This window comes from Heterodontus francisci, chromosome 25 (genome assembly GCF_036365525.1).
Source record: "Heterodontus francisci isolate sHetFra1 chromosome 25, sHetFra1.hap1, whole genome shotgun sequence".
Lineage (NCBI taxonomy): Eukaryota > Metazoa > Chordata > Chondrichthyes > Heterodontiformes > Heterodontidae > Heterodontus > Heterodontus francisci.
Window position 1 is genome coordinate 61155294 of NC_090395.1, and position 22151 is coordinate 61177444.

Below are 22151 nucleotides of genomic sequence, written 5' to 3' on the forward strand. Positions count from 1 at the left end.
GCTTGCTGTGCACAAATTGGCTGTCACATTTTCCACACTACAACCGTGACAACACTTCAATAGTTGTGCAGCTCTTTGTGACATCCGGTGGTCTTGAAAAGTGCTATATAAATAGTGTTGTTATAATAAATTCTTTTTGGTCCTTGGAGTGGAGATCCCCTATTGGTATAAGACTGGCAAGGTGGTCGACCTATCTGTTGTCCAACACATTCCTAAGTTATGGGAACCTTCTCGATACCAGGTTTTCCATGCTTTCCCTCCCTCTCTGCTGTAACCATTTACACAGCCGCTGAAATAGAATTACTGTTTCAGGTGGACGAACTTACGCCAAAATTGGTTTTGACCTAAAATGTTAACTCTATATCTCTCTCCACAGATGCTGCCTGAACCACTGAGTGTTTCCAGAATTTTCTGTTTTATTTCAGATTTCCAGAATCCACAGTATTGTTTTTTAATTTCATGGCTATCTGGTTTCCTCTCAGATAAGAACATACGAATTAGGAGCAGGAATAGGCCCCTTGGCCCCTCGAGCCAGCTCCACCATTCAACAAGATCATGGCTGATCTGGTTGTAACCTCAACTCCACATTCCCCTAGTTCTAGATTCTCCCAGAAGAGGAAACATCCTTTCCGCATCCACCCTGTCAAGACCCCTCAGGTCTTATATGTTTCAGTCAAGACGCCTCTTACTCATCTAAACTCCAGCGGATACAAGCCTCACCTGTCCAACCTTTCCTCTAAAGACAACCCACCCATTCCAGGTATTAGTCTAGCAAACCTTCTCGCTGAATCATTGAATCATCTATGCTGTTATTGATGACTCACTCTCCACTCTTCTTTTATTAACACATAAGAATCCCCAAGGCTTTGTCCTCCATCCCATTCTGCCTTTACTTTACATCAGTGATCTCCGTCACTCATCTAACCCTATCTGTTGCTGATCATCCGTCACATTAACATTCTTCAGGTCACACAGTGTTAGTACGCACAATGACCATTTCTCTCTTCAAGGAATGAATGGCCACATTTTGATCTTCCCTGTGCCCTTCCATTGGACAAAGACAATCCTGTATTTTTGACAGTACAAGTCATCATCTTCTTTGAATCTTGCACATGTCTAAGCAACTGCTACTAAGTTAGTGACCTTTTCTGAATAAGAAAAAGTTCACTGTCAAATCTGATTATCTCCAATTGAAAGACTGAATTGAATTATAAATGAGTTGAATTATAATTGGGTTGTATTGCATTTAAACCTGCATTTTTTTCCAGTTTATTGAAGCTTCCACAGATGTACACAGATGGATATTAACTACTGATTAAACATCAACCTGCCTTTTGTTCTTGTGTAATCTGGAATATGTACCAATTTGTATTTAAATGAACCATAATTATGTTGAACCAAATCGGGGGAATTTCGATTTACCTCTATTGCGCATAATTGTATTTTTCAATAAGTGAGTTTGAGGGAAGTTTGCAATCTGGTTAGTTTGTGATATGGGGTGAAGTATACAATTTATACACCATTTGGGTATTGCAGGTTGAAACCTTCCCCAATTCATGCACAAACGTGATTGTGAGCAAACAGTCCACCCAATGATTAACATTTTGAAATGCTCTTGCCAATAGTGTGCATAACACATAATGGCCACACTGAAAAGCTGTGCATAAGCGCAGTTCATGTCTTATCTACCCAGATCAGAGCTCCTGAAAGCCATGTTTTTTATATTTATGTGTACATAACATATACAGAAGAACAATATTGTTAGTTTGTGTGCAATACAGAGTGAAACAAGAAATGCTTTTGGTTGTTTGGCATCTGATAAAAAGGAGAAGCATGTACTTGACTGTCTTGCAGGCTCCACCTGCCAAGAATGAGGCATATTAATTTCGCCACATGGACATTAAATTTCAAATTGTTTCTGGGAAGAAGAGAAGGCCTGTTACAAGGGGTTGCCAGGCCCCTGGCTGAAAAGACAGTTTTGCATATTAACAGACAGTTCTTATAGACAAAGGAGCTATTCCCTGCTCCAATTCAATCCACAAACAGACGTGGTCAGACCAGTTAGTCACATGGCTGTTGCAGAGCTTGAACTGAGAGTTTGAACGAGAAAGTTCTTTGCTCCTGGATTTAAAAGACCTCTCCTGGCAGGCTAGCCACAGCCTCTCCTGTCTGCTCCCATCTCTTTCTTACAGAACTCCAAAAACTGACTGAAGCCACATGAACCCCAAGTGAGAAAAGTCTCCTACAGTGAACAAGATTTAAGAAGAATACTGGGCCCCAACAAAAAGCAAGATCCACCTACAATCAAGGACTCTGCCGTGAGCTCGAAGAACCACAACAACAACTCTTCAGATATTGCCTCTCACCTTTTCAATTTAATTTTTCTTCTTTTTCTGTCTCTATTTGTATGCGCGTATCACATACGTATGCTAGCATGGGTGTGTCATGTATCTGTAGGCGTCAACTGAATTAGAGTTTAAGTTTAAGTTTGTTAAAATTTCACCTTTCTTCTTTAAACCTAGGAAAGCCTGTTTGTGCTTGTTTCTTTGCCTTATAATTGGAAAGTGGTGAACAAGGATTCACCAAGGGGGAGCTAAAAACAGTGTGCTTAAAAATAAACCCTGTTACAGTAAGACCAGGAGAAGGCTGAAAGGGAACCCTAGACCTCTTTCTCACCTGATCGTAACATTGACATTTTTACTTACATCTGGACTAAAATTCGTCATTCATTGATCGGTCTTTTTGAGATCAGAAGATGGATTGTTAACATATGAACATACAAACATACAAATTAGGAGCAGGAGTAGGCCATTCAGCTCCTTGAGCCTTCTCTGCCATTTGATAAGATCATAGCTGATATGAATGTGGCCTCAAGTCCACTTTCCCGTCTGCCCCCATAACCCTTGACTCCCTTGTCTATCAAGAATCTATCTAACTCAGATTTGAATATATTCAATGACCCAGTCTCGATTGCTCTCTGAGGAAGCGAATTCCACAAATTAATGATCCTCTGAGAGAAAAAAATTCATCTCATTGCTGTCTTAAATGGGAGACCCCTTATTTTTAAATTGTGTCCTCTAATTCTAGTCTCACCCATAAGTGGCAACATCCTTCCAGCCTCCACTCTGTCAGGTCCCCTCAGGATCTTACATGTTTCAATAAGATCACCTCTCATTCTTCTAAACTCCAATGGGTATAGGCACAATTTGTTCAACCTTTCTTCATAAGATAACCCCTTCATCCCAGGAATCAGTCGAGTGAACCTTCTCCAAACTGCAGAAGACCTGAAAATGGATGATTGATGTGGACCGAAACTTATACTCTGCCATCTAAGAGGGGGAACACCTGTCAGCAGCTTAGTCAGTCTAACAAATTGGACCTAACCAACTCCAGTGTTCTTAAATGTATGTTGATTGAAAGAAGTTTGTGCAGGTTTCATAGCGTAGCATTAGAATAGGCCAGGAAAGAGTGCAGAGAGCAGATGCCTGGGCCGGTCTAACATAGTAAGAAAGATAGAGGGAGTGGAGCTAGTGGTTCATCACAGAGAGGACACTGATGTATAATAAGGAACTGGAGGAAGTGAACCAGGGTCTCAAGAGCACAAAGAGCTGGAGATGTAGGACAGCAAGCACAGAGTGGGGGCTCAGAGATAGCTGAGCTGATCCCCCAATTAGGAGGGATCAAGAGTTCAAAGATTGGTATGTATAGAGAGGGGAAGGCTTTGGAACTCAGGGAATTGCTGTCTTTTACATCAAAGATGGACTCATGCCTCTGAAAATTGTTTGCATTAGGATTGTTATCCAAATTTGGGGGTCTAACCTAACATCTAGCTGGGTGCAGAACGTGTAGTAGGGTGGGGGTTCGGGGTGAAGGGAAGGGAATACAAACAGTCCCGGATGTTCTGAGGCTCAGTAGTCTGTTTGTGGAAAGGGATAGAAAGTTGTTGAAGCTTGTTTATGAGGACGTTTATGAATATTTTTATGTGTTTCGTATGCAACACATTTTATTTTCAGGGAGATATAGTGAAACGAGGAACTGTCAAAGAGAATAACTTTAGTAGAATGTGGTTGGCTCATTCCTGAAAACAAACAACAATAATACTTGGAAATGGTTGCGAGATCTGATTGGATCCTGGCCGTGACTGGTTGAAGACACATTGGTTTCTGATTCATGAAGCAACTTCTCAATGTACAGTGTTATACTTAAAAACACGAGAAACTCTTAATAGCATAGATATTCTGCAGCACATTTTTGTAGTGATAGACCATTTATCAATATCAGTCCTTGCTTTCACCCAAGCCATTAAGCCATCTATTGATCAATTTTTTTCTTTTAATCGTTTTTATAGAGACATCGTTCTTGATTAAGAATGCGAGACAATTTTGTAATATGCAAGAAAAATGAAAGAGGACACACAATATAATATAATGTTTGCCTGGTATTAAATATATTTTACACAGAATTATCAAAGAGTAATCATTTTAATATAGCGAGAATTTTTAATATTATACCTGCTCATCAGAAAGTGGTCAGCAGTACTCTGTGCATGAAGCCTGGGTAATCTAGGCCAGGAGCTTGCTGTGGACATTGTGCTTACCACATGACATCTTAACTGGTGCCCAATACTGATTCCAACACTCCTGTGAGTGAATAAGGCAATTGAATCATAGAAGTGGCCATTCAGCCCATTGGGTCCACGCCGGCTGTCTGCCGACTGGGGGGCAGGTTAGCAGAATTGCCAGCCTTCGGCAATTTCTGTCGCCCTGAAATCAATGGTGTTAAGTGCAAACAGAGGTTACCTTTTAAGCTGCATTAGCATTCCTCTTTAAAATAATACTTCCCTCATCACAGACACGATGGGCCAAGTAGCCTCTTTCTGTGCCGTAAACTTTCTATGATTCTATGATCACGGCTGAATGACAGACATGTGGCTATGTGTGGGGAAGGTTTAAAAATATTTCATGTTTTTGAAGTTTGCTACTGAACCCGACATCTCTTCTCTTTCCTGTTTACTCAGGATACATTTTGTTTTGGTCCAAGACTTGGTCCTTGTGTCTGCTTTGAACAAACCAAAACCAACTGGTCCAACACAATACAGTTGTCCACAGTGGCCCTTAAACTAGATAGAAAACAAAATCAGCCAGCTCTCTGCTCCAGTTACTCCTGCAGTAAAGTGTAGTAAGTGGATATCAGGTGAGGGCCATAGTTGTTATGCCCCTCAATGATAGACTAGCCTGTGGACACTCACTTTCACAGATGAGGAACTTTGGTGAGCAATTGCCGGGCTTCCAAAACACTGAGACCCCTACCCTCTATAACCTGGCACATTTAAGGAGATGAATGGAAATGGGGGAGAGTGGAATTGGGGAATCAGTTGTTAATTGTATACTAATTGTTAATTGTATTCAAGTGGTGGACATTAACTGGGGATTCACTTGCGCTCCTTTATAGAAGAGCAGACTAAAACTGGCTGCAACAAATCACCATCTACAAGAATGAGATAACATACAAAGAAAGTATCTTAAGAAGCTAGTTGTCTAGCCATTATATACTCTAGCTATAGAGAAAATTTGACATGATAAGATACATGAATACACATTAAATGTTTATGATTCTTGCTCGGCGAAGACAGTGATGCATTTCATTTGGTATATTATCTTGTCTGATGCTGTTGCCATCCAATCGAAGCACCTGAATCTTGGAGAAGCTCATCAATCCCATGGTTTTACAGAAGCTGTCCACAGTAAAGTCTGCAATCATCACAAACTGAAATGTCAGAGAGATGCTTGAAAACGTACAAGTGTTCACATAACTGATACTTAAAATATTGTGCATGAGATATTGCAGCAAGTACAATGTGCTGCAACCCTTGGAAATGCACAACAATAAACTGCTTTTGGCGCATGTTGCTGAACTGTAATTTTTTTTGTTTAGACCACTTAGTTACTTACTCCGTTCTTTAGTTTAAGTGACATTCATAGTATAACTGTAGCACCAACGTGCAAGAGTTTCTGCATCAATGCTACAGTTATAGAGAAATGCAGCTTGAGCCAAGAGCAGACCAAAGAAATAGAGATCTCCAGGAGGAGTTCATTTTATATGAACAATAAGGGACAGGAATAAATCCTCTTCTCCATCCAGCCTTTCCCATATAGTTGTGATACTTTATATATCGCAATATATACATTCACCACACTGTCCAAAACCATGTGATCTTCTGGGTGAGCAAAAATATCAGGTCAAAAATCAGGCTAATGTTGGGGATAAAAGTCTGGAAAAAAACCTCTCTGACCACCCCCCTCAACCCCACCGCCTCTGCACCCCACACCCCCCTGTAGCGATTGAAACTCGTCCAGGGTACCACTCTGGATGTGATAATTCGATGCAGTACCTACGTTTTGTATGGGGTGACTTCCACCCTAGTCAGCAACAGCTCCAGCTCTCATTTGATATAAGGTGTAATTTTAACCTCCAAGAATGGGTAGATTTGGAGTGGATGGCAAGTAATTTTTTTTAAATTCCAAACTCAACCGGAACTTGCCTTGAACAAGTCCACTTCTGCTTTTAATGGGACAAGTGCAGACAACCAATCTGCTCTCAGGAGGCAGTCTGTCAATGAAATGTTTTAAAGAGTTTTATTTTTATCTAATGTTGGCTGGGTTTCTGGGTCTCAGGATACCCAACATGCAAAAGGAGGCATGATGGGCCAGATCCATAAGGTATGTGACTTTACAGCACTGCTTGTGGGTCAAGAGGAGCAGGAGTTTCTTCTCCAGTCCCAACAAGCAAACCACCTCACATGCCCTGCAAATGGCTAACGCCATCTCCACATCTACCCCAATGCCTGACATCAGCAATCTCCCCCTGTTCTGCGATCTCCCCTCCCCTGATTTCTCCCTCCCTTGTCTCTGCTCCAGTCCCTGGTGGAGCACTAGGGATTATTACACTAGTTGTAACCTGGCAGTGTGGCACAGGCTCGATGGACCCACTGCTATTTTTCCATTGTCAGGCAAACCCCACCTACCAAGACTGAGGCACACATTATTTCGCCACATGAACATTAAAACATAAAATTGCAAGCCCTGACCAGAAAGACATTTACATGGTAACAGACAATGAGGATCCAGCAGTCCCTGTCCCTCCAATACACAGAAGTGGTCCGACCAGTTTTAGTTACATGGCTAACTGGTTGTTGCAGAGAAATTTGAACCTCCAACCAAGGATGTGAAGAGACTGTTCCATATAAGGAACTAGTCACATGACTAACCTGCTGAGCACCCTGGGAGCTTTTTGAATTTGAAAATCCCAACAAGGGCAGAGCACCATGTGCACCCGGAACTGAAGCAAGAACATCTCTCTCCTGCCTGTCTGCCTGCTCATCTCTCAGGGAACTGAAACCATTGAAGACACGTTAAACTCAAAGAGAGAAAGGTTTGCCATGTGAACAAAGTTTTAAGAAGATTACTGGGCCCCAACGAAATGCAAGAATATAACTTCAATCAAGGATTACAGACAGCTCAAGAAACAATAACAAGATATTGCCTCAAACTGTTCTACTTTTATCTTTTCTTCTGCTGTTTTCTATTCCTATCTGCACGTTTATATCACGTGTGCATGCTAGTGTGAGGGCGTCGTATATCCATAGGTGTGCACCCTATTAGAGTGGACAATGAGCAGCTGAAATACCTTGGCCCAGCTCTACCAGTGGAGTACATGTAAGTGATCTCTATTCCTGGGGTATTCAGGTCAAGGGGAGGTAATGTACATGGCAGTGGTAGACACTTGCATCACTATGAACAGTTTAATGCCCTTTAGGGAAAGAAATCTGCTGTCCTTACCCAGTCTAATCTATATGTGACTCCAGTCCTATAGCAATGTGGTTAACTCTTAACTGCCCTCTGAAGTAGACTAGCAGGTCACTCAGTCTCAAAAAGAAGGCCCAACACCACTTTCTCAGTGCAACTACAAATCAGCAATAAATACTGGCCTGGTCAACAATGGCTGCATTCCAAGAGTTAATTATATTAAACCTTCGCCAGGATTACAGGGAAGATTATAGCTGGTGCTGGCCAGCTGCTCGTGCAGCATCTAATGCCACTGACCAGCCCATCTACCCATCAGCTCACTTTATAGGGGAATTGGAAACCATACTGTTACTGGCATTTTGATTGAGTGACCAGGCCAAGACCCAATCCAGGACTCCCAGGGAGACCTTACAGACAACACTGAGCAGGCCTGTTTGTTGGGTGCATCCTGGCCCCACCCACTCCAGTATCATGGGTCATGTTTGGATTGGACAGAGGTTCTGTTCCAAGCAGACCCTGATGGAAATATACCGCCACAGGCCACATGGGGAGTACAGTGCTGACCTTGTGGAAATTCAGGGCCTGAGTGCCAGTAGGCTATTCGACCATGAAAGGCATCATAGCTGAGCCCAATCTGCTTCCACCCACTGTCTGTACGCGTACACGCACACAGTTTACATTAAGGTTACATTGAATAAGAATCAAAACCTCAGAAGTGATATTTCTGGCTGATGTTCCAGCCTACTTCCTAAACTGGATACACCTTTGGTTGAAATGAAATCATCCTCCATTGAAAGATTAGTGGCTGCAGTGGAGGGGCCAGTACTGGATGCTATCCGTGACCTCAGAGCAAGTGTGTCCTCCCTGGAGCAGAGCATCAGAGAGCAGACTCTCATGCGCAGGCTACAGGTCGAGGCTGCTCATCCCTCCGAGGTCACCAATGAGGACCAACCGAGCCTCAGGAACGCACAGGGCAGCAGCAGATCGCATATGAGAGCTCCTCTCAGGGTGCTACTGATGCATCCTTCAACTCCTTGCTCCCTCTGCCAGTGACATGTGAACCGCCAGCTCCCAGGGTGTTAGAGGGTGCTCCTGATATTTCTCACGAGCACCCGGATAGGCAGTGGCCTGCACTGCTGCGAGCAAGCAGAGGACGACCGCCAAAGTCATCAAGAGCAGGGCAGCAGCCTGATCAGTCACCTACCTCTAGTGAGTCTGGCGGCGAGGGATCGTCCACATGCAGGAGCACACGCAAACGTATAAAAAAAATCACTGTAACATCGCATCGGGTTCACTGGGTTACTTTCCAATTATTTATTTGATTTGTTAATGAGAAAACTGTATTAAAATTTTGATATGAAAACGTAACATTTTGTTTGTCATCCATGAAGTTGCATCAGACATCGTAGAGCGACATGAGAAGTTTTATATGCGAAGTCACACAATTGGGTTGGGTTCATCGTGATGTGAGGGTGTGCATATTCAGATCATCTCTCCCCTTTAGGGTGAGTGTTTATGCCCTCTCAGCACCTCACAATGACTCCCCTCATACCACCATGTCAATTATTTGTATATTAAGATCCACTCAAGAGTGGATTATTAGATCCTATTAGATCCTCCTGGGTCTCTCTTGCACTTAGCTCCAAATGATATTCAGCTTCCTCTCCCCGACCATCATGTGACTGCTGCCCATCTTCCTTATCTGAAACTTCATCGTCGTCTGATGACACCACGCGCTGACCTTGATCATCCTCCATGGCATCTCCCCTTTCCATTGCCAGGTTGTGCAAGGCACAGCAGACAACAATAATCCTGGAGATCCTTGATGGCTCGTACTGCAGGGATCCACCTGAGCGGTCGAGACACCTAAATCTCATCTATAGTCGGCTAATCATTTGTTCGACTGCCACTCTGGTGGCCACAAGGCGCTCATTGAAGCATTCCTTAGCATGACCTCTTGGGATTCTCACCGGTGTCATTAGCCATGTCTTCAGAGGATAACCCCTGTCGCCAAGTATCCAACCCTCCAGGCTGTCCAGAGGACTGAAAAGTGCAGGCACCTGGGAGTTTTGGAGAATGAATGCATCGTGGCAACTCCCAGGGTAACATGCACACACCTGCATGATTCTCTTTCGATGATCGCAGATGAGCTGAATGCTCAGTGAAAAAAGCTCATACCTGACTCATTGTTACAAATTATAATTCTGCTCTTAGTAGCTATGAATAAGAGTTTAACATTGACTATGGAGGTAATTTACCGATCAGCAATGATCTCATTGAATGGTGGAACAGGCTTGAGGAGCTGAATAGCCTCCTCCTGTTCCTATGTTCTATAAAATTCAGCCTCAGTAAATACTGCATGCCACCAATCTTGATGCTGCCATCAGCACTCACTGTTTAGACTGTCAGGGAAAATGGATGTACCCCATCCTAAAATACTAGGGGACAAGGTTGCATTCTTGTATTCCTCTCCCTGAAGAGCACTCACACACACAAACTCAGCAAGGAACAAAGCTGCAATTCTCACTAAATCGCTTAGAAATTCAGTCATATCCGTCCCTCCCACTTATCAGCCAGAGAACCTGGAACAGCATCTCCCTGATTTGACCAGTAGAACTTTGGTAGCACGCTGTTATTGGACCAATAGAAGAACTAAATAAAAGCGTGGTGTATATGAGAACCTACATCAATCAGTCCTTTACAGAAATGCAAATTTATCAAAATGGCATTTTATATGAACAGAAGGGGCATGATCTGGCAACACTTCCTCAGAATATGCACAGTCTATTTGTTAAAGGCTAGAGACATCTGAATGAGGCTAGAATCCTGTTCCATTTCCCCCCAGTACCTGAACTTCAATATGAGTCTTCTCACTTCAGATTTTTGGTTTAGGTTTGACACTCATTCCAACCATTAACTTATTACTCTGCGTATAACAGCTGGAAATAGATTTACAATGCAAGATAGTGTGATCGAATCCATGGTTGCAAAGCTGGTTGTTATTTTGGACCCTAACTGAGACAGAAACTAGAATTCAAACAGAAACAAGAAGTGAAACAGAAATGGAAAACAAAACTGAAGCAGAAGCTAGAAAAACAACTTCAGGTTTCCGGGGAACCTGACACTGGTTAGAACCTGATAAAAGGAGACAGTGTCCACCCCAAAACAGGCAGATGAGGCAGATCAGGTAGGAGTGGAGTGCCAGAAAGCAGAAGAAAGTGAAAACTGAATCCTGGAGCTGTTTTTGACACTTAAAGTAGCTGACTAACCAAAGCCAGCCATACAGTGCATAGGTTGTCACTGAAGGACTCGGATAAAGGGAAGACTGGTAAATTCATGCCATCAAGACTGTTGTAAGCACAACTGAAAAGGTTCTGGAGAAGCACTACTTGTGGTGAAGACCGCACCTGTGGAGTTTGGATTGAGAGAGGACTGCTGTCGGAAGAAGAACAGCAGCTAACTCCTTGAAGAAAGGAGCTGAAAATGTGCCTGAGGAACTTCAGAGTTATGAAGACTGTGTTACTGTAATTGTTACCATATGTGCTGGGTGGACTGTTCAGTGAAACTGTGAGACCCATCTCTGTTGTATCTGATAGTTAAGGTATAATTTGTAATGTATATACTAACTGTGATTTGTCTTTTGCTTCATGTTTAATTTATTTTTGTTTTGGTTTGAGTGATAAAGTAAAATATATAAAAGTGAAATCTTGTCTGTTTGGTTTCCTAAATTAGGGACAATCGATGGATTCAATTCTTTCATTTATTGGTGGTCACCACGGGGATCATAACAATAGTAAAGCTAAAGCTTTGGGCCAAATATCTTCTAACAACTTTTGAACACTATTATTTTCATTCTTAATCCCCAATTTTGGGTTATTATCCAGCTGACCTTAAAACATTCCTTTTTCCTGAAATGGATCCATGATGGCTGCCAAGCTTTCCAAAGTAAATTAAAGAGCAACATAAGTGACACATATAGGAGGGGCGGTAGCACAAAAGAAATAATGGCCAGAATTTAACGTTAGGTGGGAGGCCCCGCCTACCAGCTGAAAAGTCGGTGGCAAGCCTGCCTCTGCTGGGCCTAAGGAGCTAAACTGGGATTTTTCACTCCCCAGGCCCTTAATTGGCCTTGGGCAGGACTTCCATCTCCTTGAGGCAGCAAGTCCCGCCTAATGGAGCTGCCGGCTAATCGGCGGGCTGGCAGCTCTTAGTCCCCAGCAGCGCCACCGAGAGCAGTGGCCACTGCTGGGACTACACCCAGCTTCAGCAGGAAGAGGAAGGACCGCCCCGGAAAGAAGGTAAGTTTTTGGGGCCTCGCTGGGGACAATTGGCCGGCCCCCGGCGCGGCAAGAGGGGATTGGTTGAGGGTGGTGGTGGAGTGTTATACTTTGAGGATGGTTGGGGCTTCAGGGATGACATCTCTATGGGGCACAGGGTTCCTGATCAGGAGGGCCCCCCTCAGCTACCAAGAAGGCCGCCAAGTCTTACCTGGTGGTGTTCTTGGGGCCTTTGCTGCCCACCCACTGTGGGTAAAATCCTACTGGCGGCAGGAGGAGGCCCTTCTGTGGCAGTTAATTGGCCACTTAAGGGTTTTGATTGGCCTGAGGTGGGCGGGCGGCATTTCGTTGCTGCTGCCCCACATAAAATTGCAGCAGAGTCAGGAAGGCGTTGGGAACGGCATCTCCCGCTTCCCACTCAATTTTTAGGCCCTGCCCCGCCACCAGCCCGCTCGTTGGGGGGAGGGCCATAAAATTCCAGTTCTCAGTGACGGGTGTCAACTGGTAAATTACAATTATAGTAGACCAACACCTGTCCACTTTTATTGAAATGCCTTTAAGAATTACTGGCTGCATGCATCGGGAAACGAGACAAGCTTTGTTTTGAAAAAGTGGAATTATTTTTGAGGTGCTTTACACGATTCATCTTTTTAGATTCCCTCCTTTATCTGGAGATGCTTTCTGGAGTATAATTCCTTAATGGATTTTACATATGACCAGCCTCTGGCACTTTGCCCAAATGACCGCTCTTCACATGTGACACGAGATACTGGATGTGACAGGCTATTGTGAAGTGGGGGGGGGGGGGCATCATAGCTAAACATAACCCTGACCTCATGACGTCCACACATGTACATTAGACGAAGGGAGTTACTGAATAATGTTGAGCAGTAGATTTTACTCTTCCCTTCCAGACCAAGCAACATTTTGGCCAATTTTAATGCAACTACCACCAATTAAGATAAATTAAATTAGGTTTATCTTAGTCAGGCAAGCCCCCCCCACCCCCCCCCCCCCCCCCGCACCTGCCAAGAATGAGGAAAATTAATTTCACCACATGAACATTGATTTTGGACTGTTGTTGTTGAAGGAAAAACCTGCTTTAAAAAACAATTGGAGACTTTGGCTGAAGAGGGACATTAGCATATCAACAGACAGTACTTCAAAGGACAAAGGGACTATTCCCTGCTCCAATTTAATCCACAATGGACTTTTCATTACCAGTTAGAATTAGAATTAGAATTAGAATCAGTTGAAGGTGGAAAGGCTAGCATTCCAGGTTAACTGGCCAAATACACAAACAGACATGGTCGGACCGGTTTGGAGCACATGACTAACTGATTGTTGGAGTTTTTTGAATTTGAACTTCCAACAAGGAATTTGAAATCAGAAATCTGTTTGCTCCTGGACTGGAAAATACCTCTCTCCTATCTGCTCTCATCTGCCTCTCACCAGCTTCGTAAACCATTGAAAACACATGAACCCCAAGAAAGAAAAGTCTCCTACAGTGAACACGGTTTAAGAAGAATACTGGGCCCCAATGAAAGGCAAGACTCCTTACAAAAAGGACTACAGTGACCTCGAAGCAACAATAAACAAGAAACTCTTCTGATATTGCCTCAAACCTCTCCATTTTATTTTTCTTCTGCTCTTTTCTGTCCCTATTTGTATGTGTGTATCACGTGTGCATGCTAGCATGGGCGCGTTGTATACGCGTAAGCGCTAAGGTTTAATAAATTTCATTTTTCTTCTTTAAACCTAAGAAAGCCTGTTTATGCTCATTTCTTTGCCTTATAATTGGAAAGTGGTGAACGAAGATTCACCAAAGGGGGAGCTCAAAACACAGTGTGTTTAAAAATTAAACACTGTTACATTAAGACCAAGTGTTGGCTAAAAGGGGCCCCTAGATACCTTTCTCACCTGGTCGTAACATTAACTTTTATTAAATAGATGATAAAAACTCATTTATAGCATTAGATTTTATGCTCTGTAGACAATGTGGTGATGGTGAGTGATCGTCTAACATGGCAATGGACTCTCTTCAATATTCACTCCAGAAAAAGAAGCTTTCGTTCAGGAGAGAAGAAAGAAAGACTTACATTTATGTAGCACCTTTAATGACCATAGGATGTCCCAAAGCGCTTTACAGCCAATGAAGTACTTTTAAAGTGTAGTCATTGGTGTAATGTAGGAAATGCAGCAGCCAATTTGTGCACAGCAAGCTCCCAGAAACAGCAATGTGATAATGACCAGATAATCTGTTTTTTGATCTTGATTGGGGGATAAATATTGGCCGGGACACTGGAGTTAACACCCCTGCTGTTCTTTGAAATAGTGCTGTGGGATCTTTTACGTCCACCTGAGAGGGCAGACGGGCCTCAGTTCAACGTCTCATCTGAAAGACATCACCTCTGACACTGCCTCAGTATTGCACTGGAGTGTCAGCTTTGATATTGTGCTCAAGTCCTGGAGTGAATCTTGGTAGGGTGATATTTCCCACCCTCCATTATTGATAACTGGTTGTGAATGGGGCCAGTTAGGGATATGGGCTCAACTTCATTGGAAACATTTATTGAGAAGCATTCTAGTCCTTTCATAACAGAATCATGTCTCACTCACCTTTGATCTGGTTAGCATGAAGATACAGGTTTTCTAAATTCTCGTTGACAGGAGGAATCTTCTGCAATTTATTATGAGAGAGATCCAGCTCAATTAAACTGGACACATTAAATGTGTTTAAAGGTATTCCGTTATCTGTCAGTTCATTATTTGAGATCCTTGCATACTGAAGTTTAGGAAATTGCCTGAAGTATTCATTAGGAATTGTGCTGATGTGATTGAAATCCAGGTACAGCTGATGGAGTGAGTTTGGAAGTACATCAGGGAGTTTTTTCAAGTGATTGTTGCTGAGGTCCAGATAAGATAAGGACTTTAAAACTTTGAGAGACCCTCCAATATCATCCAGCTGATTGTCGTTCAGCAGTAGCATAGTTAAGTTGTCGAGCCCCTCCAATACATTGGGTTGGACCTTTGAAATCTTGTTTCCTGCAACTCTCAGTTCCCTCAGCGACTTTGGCAAAGGAAAGGGAATCCTGGTCAGGCTGTTATGGCCCAAGTATACTCTCTCGAGGTTTGTCAACTTGGAGAATACCTTTGTACCTATCTTTTCATTGGAGATGTTATTCCAATGGACAACAACCCAGACGAGGTCAGTGGCATTGTCAAATACTCCATCTGGGACAGCATCAATCTGGTTGTTCTGCAGGTAGACATACTTCATCCGCGCTGGCACCTTGGGGATATATTTTAATTTACGGGTATCACAGTACATAGCCTTGGGAAATATAGGCGGACATGTGCACTCGGCAGGACAATCGGTTGCCAGTGGAGGCTCATGCTGAGTCTCAAAATAACGATTACTGTATGGCCGAGAATATCCCATAATACGCGAGAGCCAATTGAAATATCCATGAGTGTACTGGCAGGCACCACCTCCAAAAAGGGCTGCAAACAGCAGCAGGTGAGTCAGCTTCATCCTGGGAATTTAAAATTTATAAAATGAATCTTGGTACTTTGTTACAGTGTAGATATGTTCATATTGAATCAAGGGAACAAGACTGTTATCAGTTACCTGCTTCACTTAGAGTAGGCATTTAAAAGAAACTGCCACAGTTAAAGGAATTGTCAGTACATATTAATAATGATTTACAAGCACAGTCTCTAAACATATCTTCCTCATACATTGGTCCAGTCATACTTCTTTACAGTACAAAAGGAGGCATTCAGCCTATTTTACCTGTGCTGATTCTCTGAAGAAGCTATTCACAGTTTCAATTCCATGCCCTTTCCCCATATCTTTCTGAGATGTTTCTTTTTCAAATAGTTATCTACTTTTGCTTTGAAAACTATTATGGATTCTACTCCCATCACTGTTTCCGGTAGGGCATTCTATACCAAAATAACCCTCTGCATTAAAAATTAGTACAAACTTCTCTCTTTGTTCTTTTAGGATTTGCTTGAAAATGTTATGCCTTCAATGGAAATAATTCTTGCCTTTTTATCTAATCAAAGCTCCTCATAATTTTGAACACTTTCATTAGGGGTTGTCTTAACTTCCTCTGTTCTAATAACCAAAGCTTTAGTTTCTCTAGCCTGCCTCTTAACTAAAGTCTCTCTTCTTGCCATCATCCCAGCACATCTCTTCTACACCATCTCCACGTTACATTTATTTGAGTTGAACCCATCATACAATAGATCAATATAGGTTACCTGCTGTTCAAATAGACCATGTTATCAGATTACTGAATTGACTCAACTTAACACTTAATTAAGGTTGCTTAAAGTGATAGGCCTGGATTTCACGATTAGCAGCAAAGCACTCACTGCTGACCTCAAAGAAAGCTACCCAAAAAGATATAGCAATATCTGTGGCATGGATTTCCCCTTTCCCAACATCAATTTGAATCTGATACCAAGTTAAGGGGATCGCCAGGCGTCCAGCAACAGTAATGTCATCGAGCAGGGTAAGCAGCCAATCACATTGAGGTATGTCCATAGACAGCAAGCCAGACAGTTAAAAACAATGATTATCCTTGATATCATTCTCCAAATAGCGAATAAATATTGGGACATGCACATAGGATTAAGGTAGAAGTTGAAATATCATAAACAAACTTCTTTTAAAAAATGTGGATTTTTTTAATGATAATGGACAAATGTAAAATTAGTTTTTCAGGGACAATGAAGCTCCTAAAAAGTAATTATGAACTTAGTATGGTGTTAAAAACCTAGTTATACCTTATTTAACAAAGCATAACTTTCTCAGGATTTTTACAGCGAGGCCAATAACATAAAATGGCTATTCCTGTCAGTTCAGTGATTTCTAATTGATTGCAGACTCAGGGCACTTCAACAGTACACTGTCTGGGGAAATGTAGTACTAGGCAAGTGCAGACTCCAGAGGCAAATTGCATCATTACTACTGCAAAATCCAGGCCAGGATAGTGTTAAATGGGCGCTATTGGATTGACCACCCATTTAAGTGAACTATTACAATCAGGTGAGGAGGGGTCGCAAGGCTCCCCTCTTGTCCTTCCTCTTGTTTGACCTCAACAGGTTTTATTCTTTTTTTAAACAGTGCTTACCACTTCAGCGAGTTTTATTTTTATTCATTTATGGGATGTGGGCATCGCTGGCTAGGCCAGCATTTATTGCCCATCCTTAATTGCCCTTGAGAAGGTGGTGGTGAGCTGCCTTCTTGAACCGCTGCAGTCCTTGGGATGTACATACACCCTAAGGAAGGGAGTTAGGAAGGGAGTTCCAGGATTTTGACCCAGCGACAGTGAAGGAATGGTGATATAGATCCCAAGCAGCATAATATAAAAATCTGAGCCTTTAAGCATTGGGAAAATGAAACTGTCTCGTGGTGCAGAAGCAAACACTCTGATATCAGAGTGACTGTGCTCTTTATGAGAACAATTTAGACTTAATTATGGGAGTTAACAGTTGACTCCCAATTATAAGTCAATATATACTAGTTGCAACTGGATTAACTTAATTCTTTATTTGAGAAGGATGTCTGAGGCAGAGGGGAGAAATCAAACACTTTGAATCCGTAACAAAGCATTTTATACTTTTTAGTAAATGAGGTGGAAGTTTATATAGTGTTATGAATGAAATGGTTAGAGAACAAGAAAATATGGTTACTGTGTTACAGATAATCAGGCCTGATATCTTGTGTTGTCCAAGAATGGTTTTAATGAGAATACCGAACCAGCGACAGTTGGGTTGTCAGCAGCTTTCTGTAAATCCACTTGCTAGAAAACTTTTGAATTTTATGTTTAACTTTTAATGCTTGGGAAATTAAATGCCATGTCTGCAAAATATCAAAATTCAGTGAAGATCAGTCTTGAATCAAGAAAATGTACAAAAGGGAAATCATCTTTTTCCAAAGCTACCCCATAGGGAAACATTGGTAAATCAGGCTGCCTCAGAGCTGTTAATAAATATCCAATTGCTGTTGTCATGGAACAGTGATTTTTTCTTCTATGATTGGGGCAGTGTGCCTTTAAGACTCTGTTTAAAAACACTGTGTCTTTAAAAACTAAGAGGCAGTGTGCCACAGCTGCACCCATAACCTCGGCAACAGCAGGAGGGAGAGGTCACATGGTGTACTGCAACCATTTAACTGTGTGTAAAAACCAGCTAAAACCAGTTTTGCGAGACACCAGTGAAACGTGCTTGTCTTGAACGAAGAGAATTCTCTCAGCAGAAATTCTACAACGAGCCACGGGCTGTATTAATTGCCTAAGGAGGAAAAAACCCTTTTGAAGAGAGCATTCACATTGCTGGAGGTAGCAAAATTCCTTTTTCTTCCAATTTAATTTCAAGATTGAATCTCCCTTGACTGATTGTGTTTTCTGGAATTCACAGTAAAGCTTCGACTGAAATTTACCAATTTTAAAATCCAAACATAGACCTGTCATTATACCCCATGTTGAAAGAACTGTTTGACGTCTGCTGCAGCCAAAGTGTTTTGAATGCCTATCAAGAAAAGACTGTTTCATCAAATCCGCACGGAGACTTCGAGTGGCATATGATTATTTTTACACTAGCATAGCTCACCCATCAGGAACATAACCCACAAAGACTTATAATCCAGTTATTTATTTATTCTTAAGAAACAGCTAATTTTTTAAAACATTATTTAAAAAAAACCCATTAACCATTGATTTTTGAATTAATGTGTGTGAATGGGGGAGATAGGTTAAAATAAGAAGTTATAAGTTCTTTAGACAGGTTCATCTCAATAATGTTTAAGATTTAGTTTTTAATAAATAGTTAATTTGTTGTTGTCTAACGATACCTGGTTTGGTCTGTTTTATTCTGGGGGTGGGGGTAGGGTGGGGGAGTGGTTACTAGAGTGTTTAATTTGGCTGTTTTCTGGTTGGGTGGGAAAACTTTAATAATATGCTGCAACCTGTGGAGTGATGGGACTGAATTGTCAGTGCATTGCTCCTGCTCGGTTGGAACTCTGTGATCAAAAAGAAGAGTGACCAAGCCCCAAGAAAGTCTTTGCAGTCACAGCTTTTGGTTAAACAGCTCACAGGACTTATTTTGAATGAAGATAGAAAGCATTGTAAAAACTCCACAATTCATCTATTTATACCCAGTTTACAGCTGCTCATTTTATCTGCTGTTAAATATGCACTGAATTATCATTGAAAATTGGGGAGACAGTGGGGTAGCGGTAATGTCACTGCACTAGCAATCCAGAGACACAGGCTAATCCTCTGGGGACACAGGTTCAAATCCCACCACGGCAGCAGATGGAATTTTAATTCAATGAATGGTTCACTAATGTCCTTTAGGGAAGGAAATCTACTGTCTTTACCTGGTGTGGCCTACATGTGATTCCAGACCCACAGCAATGTGGTTGGCTCTTAATGCCCTCTGAGATGGCCTAGCAAGCCACTCAGTTGTTTTAAACCACTAAAATGTCAATAAAGAATAAAACCAGATGGACCACCCTGCATCAACCTAGGCACCAGAAACAACAACGGCAAACCCAGCCCTGTCAACCCTGCAAAGTCCTCCTTATTAAAATCTGGGGGCTTGTGCCAAAGTTGGGAGAGCTGTCCCACAGACTAGTTAAGCAGCAGCCTGACATAGTCACACTCACGGAATCATACCTTACAGACAATGTCCCAGACACCACCATCACCATCCCCGGGTATGTCCTGAACCACCGCCAGGTTAGACCCAGCAGAGGTGGTGGCACAGTTGTATACAGTCAGGAGGGAGTTGCCCTATGAGCCCTCAACATCGACTCTGGACCCCATGAAGTCTCATGGCATCAGGTCAAACATGGGCGAGGAAACCTCCTGCTGATTGCTACCTACCACCCCCCTCAGCTGATGAATCAGTGCTCCTCCATGCTGAACAGCACTTGGAGGAAGCACGAAGGGTGACAAGGGCACAGAATGTACTCTGGGTGGGGGACTTCAATATCCATCACCAAGAGTGGCACGGTAGTACCATTACTAACTGAACTGGCTGAGTCCTAAAGGACATAACTGCGAGACTGGGTCTGCAGCAGGTGGTGAGGGAACAAGAGGGAAAAACATACTTGACCTCGTCCTCACCAATCTGCCTGCCGCAGATGTATCTGTCCATGACAGTATTGGTAGGAGTGACCACCGCACAGTCCTTGTGGAGAGCAAGTCCAGTCTTCGCATTGACAATACCCACCATTGAGTTGTGTGGCACTATCACCGTGCTAAATGGAATAGATTTCAAACAGATCTAACAATTAAAAACTGGGCATCCATGAAGCGCTGTGGGCCATCAGCAGCAAATTGTACTCAACTACAATCTGTAACCTCATGGCCCAGCATATATCCCGCATTACCATTACCATCAAGCTGGGGGATCAACCCTGGAACAATGAAGAGTGCAAGAGGGCATGCCAGGAGCAGCACCAGGCATACCTCAAAATGAGGTGTCAACCTGGTGAAGCTACAACCCAGGATTACCTGCGTGCTAAACAGTGTATAGCATGCGTTATACATAGCTAAGCAATCCCATAACCAATGCATCGGATCTAAGCTCTTCAGTCCTGCCACATCCAGTTATGAATGGTGGTGGACAATTAAACAACTAACTGGAGGAGGTGATTCCACAAATATCCAACACCTCATTGATGGGGGAGCCCAGCACATCAGTGCAAAAGATAAGGCTGAAGCATTTGCAACAATCTTCAGCCAGAAGTGCCGAGTGGATGATACATCTCAGCCTCCTCCTGAAGTACCCAGCATCACAGATGCCAGTCTTCAGCCAATTCGATTCACTCTGCATGATATCAAGAAACAACTGAAGGCATTGGTACTGCAAAGGCTATGGGACCTGACAACATTCTGGCAATAGTACTGAAGACATGTGCTCCAGAATTTGCCGCGCCCCAGCTAAGCTGTTCCAGTATAGCTACAACACTGGCATCTACCCAGCAATGTGGGAAATTGCCAAGGTATGTCATGTACACCAAAAGCAGTAAAAGTCCAACCCGGCCAATTGCCACCCCATCAGTCTACTCTCAATCATCAGTAAAGTGATGGAAGGTGTCATTGACAGTGCTATCAAGCAGCACTTGCTTAGCAATAACCTGCTAAGTGAAGCTTAGTTTGGGTTCCGCCAGGGCCACTCAGATCCTGACCTCATTACAGCCTTGGCCCAAACATGGACAAAAGAGCTGAACTCAAGAGGTGACGTGAGTGACTGCCCTTGACATCAAGGCAGAATTTGACCGAGTATGGCATCAAGGAACCCTAGCAAAACTGGAGTCAATGGGAATCAGGGGGAAAACTCTCCGCTGGTTGGAGTCATACCTAGCGCAAAGGAAGATGGTTGTGGTTGTTGGAGGTCAATCATCTGAGCTCCAGGACATCACTGCAGGAATTCCTCAGGGTAGCGTCCTAGGTCCAACCATCTTCATAGAAACATAGAAAATAGGAGCAGGAGTAGGCCATTTGACCCTTCGAGCCTGCTCTGCCTTTCATTATAATCATGGTTGATCATCCAACTCAGTAACATGTTCCCGCTTTCGCCCCATACCCTTTGATCTCTTTAGACCCAAGAACTATATCTAACTCCTTCTTGAAACCATACAATGTTTTTGCTTCAACTGTGTACTGTGATAGCGAATTCCACAGGCTCACCACTCTCTGGGTGAAGAAATTTCTCCTCATCTCAGTCCTGAAAGGTTTACCCTGTATCCTTAGACTATGACCCCTGGTTCTGGACTCCCCCACCATCGGGAACATCCTTCCTGCATCTACCCTGCCAAGTCCTGTTAGAATTTTTAGGTTTCGATGAGATTCCCCCCTCACTCTTCTGAACTCCAGCGAGTATAATCCTAACCGACTCAATCTCTCCTCATACGTCAGTCCCACCATCCCAGGAATCAGTCTGGTAAACCTTTGCTGCACTCCCTCTATAGCAAGAACATCCTTCCTCAAATAAGGAGACCAAAACTGCACACAATATTCCAGGTGTAGCCTCATCAAGGCCCTGT

At 42.9% G+C, this 22151-nt stretch overlaps 1 protein-coding gene across 1 annotated transcript; it reads right to left on the minus strand.

Moving 5' to 3' along the window:
- Window positions 1–5517: 5517 nt before the first annotated feature.
- Window positions 5518–15617, minus strand: fmoda (fibromodulin a). The gene is made up of 2 exons (XM_068057721.1): window positions 14702–15617; window positions 5518–5750 (listed from the first exon to the last, which is right to left on the minus strand). Exons 1-2 carry the CDS (start codon window positions 15615–15617, stop codon window positions 5599–5601), a joined length of 1068 nt encoding a protein of 355 aa, XP_067913822.1. The 3' UTR covers window positions 5518–5598.
- Window positions 15618–22151: the final 6534 nt, after the last annotated feature.

Bases quoted from the DNA above. Each gene is read 5' to 3' on its own strand.
- fmoda (XM_068057721.1), bottom strand. From the start codon at position 15,617: ATGAAGCTGACTCACCTGCTGCTGTTTGCAGCCCTTTTTGGAGGTGGT. The intron at 5,751-14,701 runs GTGAGTGAGACA...TGATGATTGCAG, and splicing joins TCATGCTAACCAGATCAAAG to ACTTTACTGTGGACAGCTTC.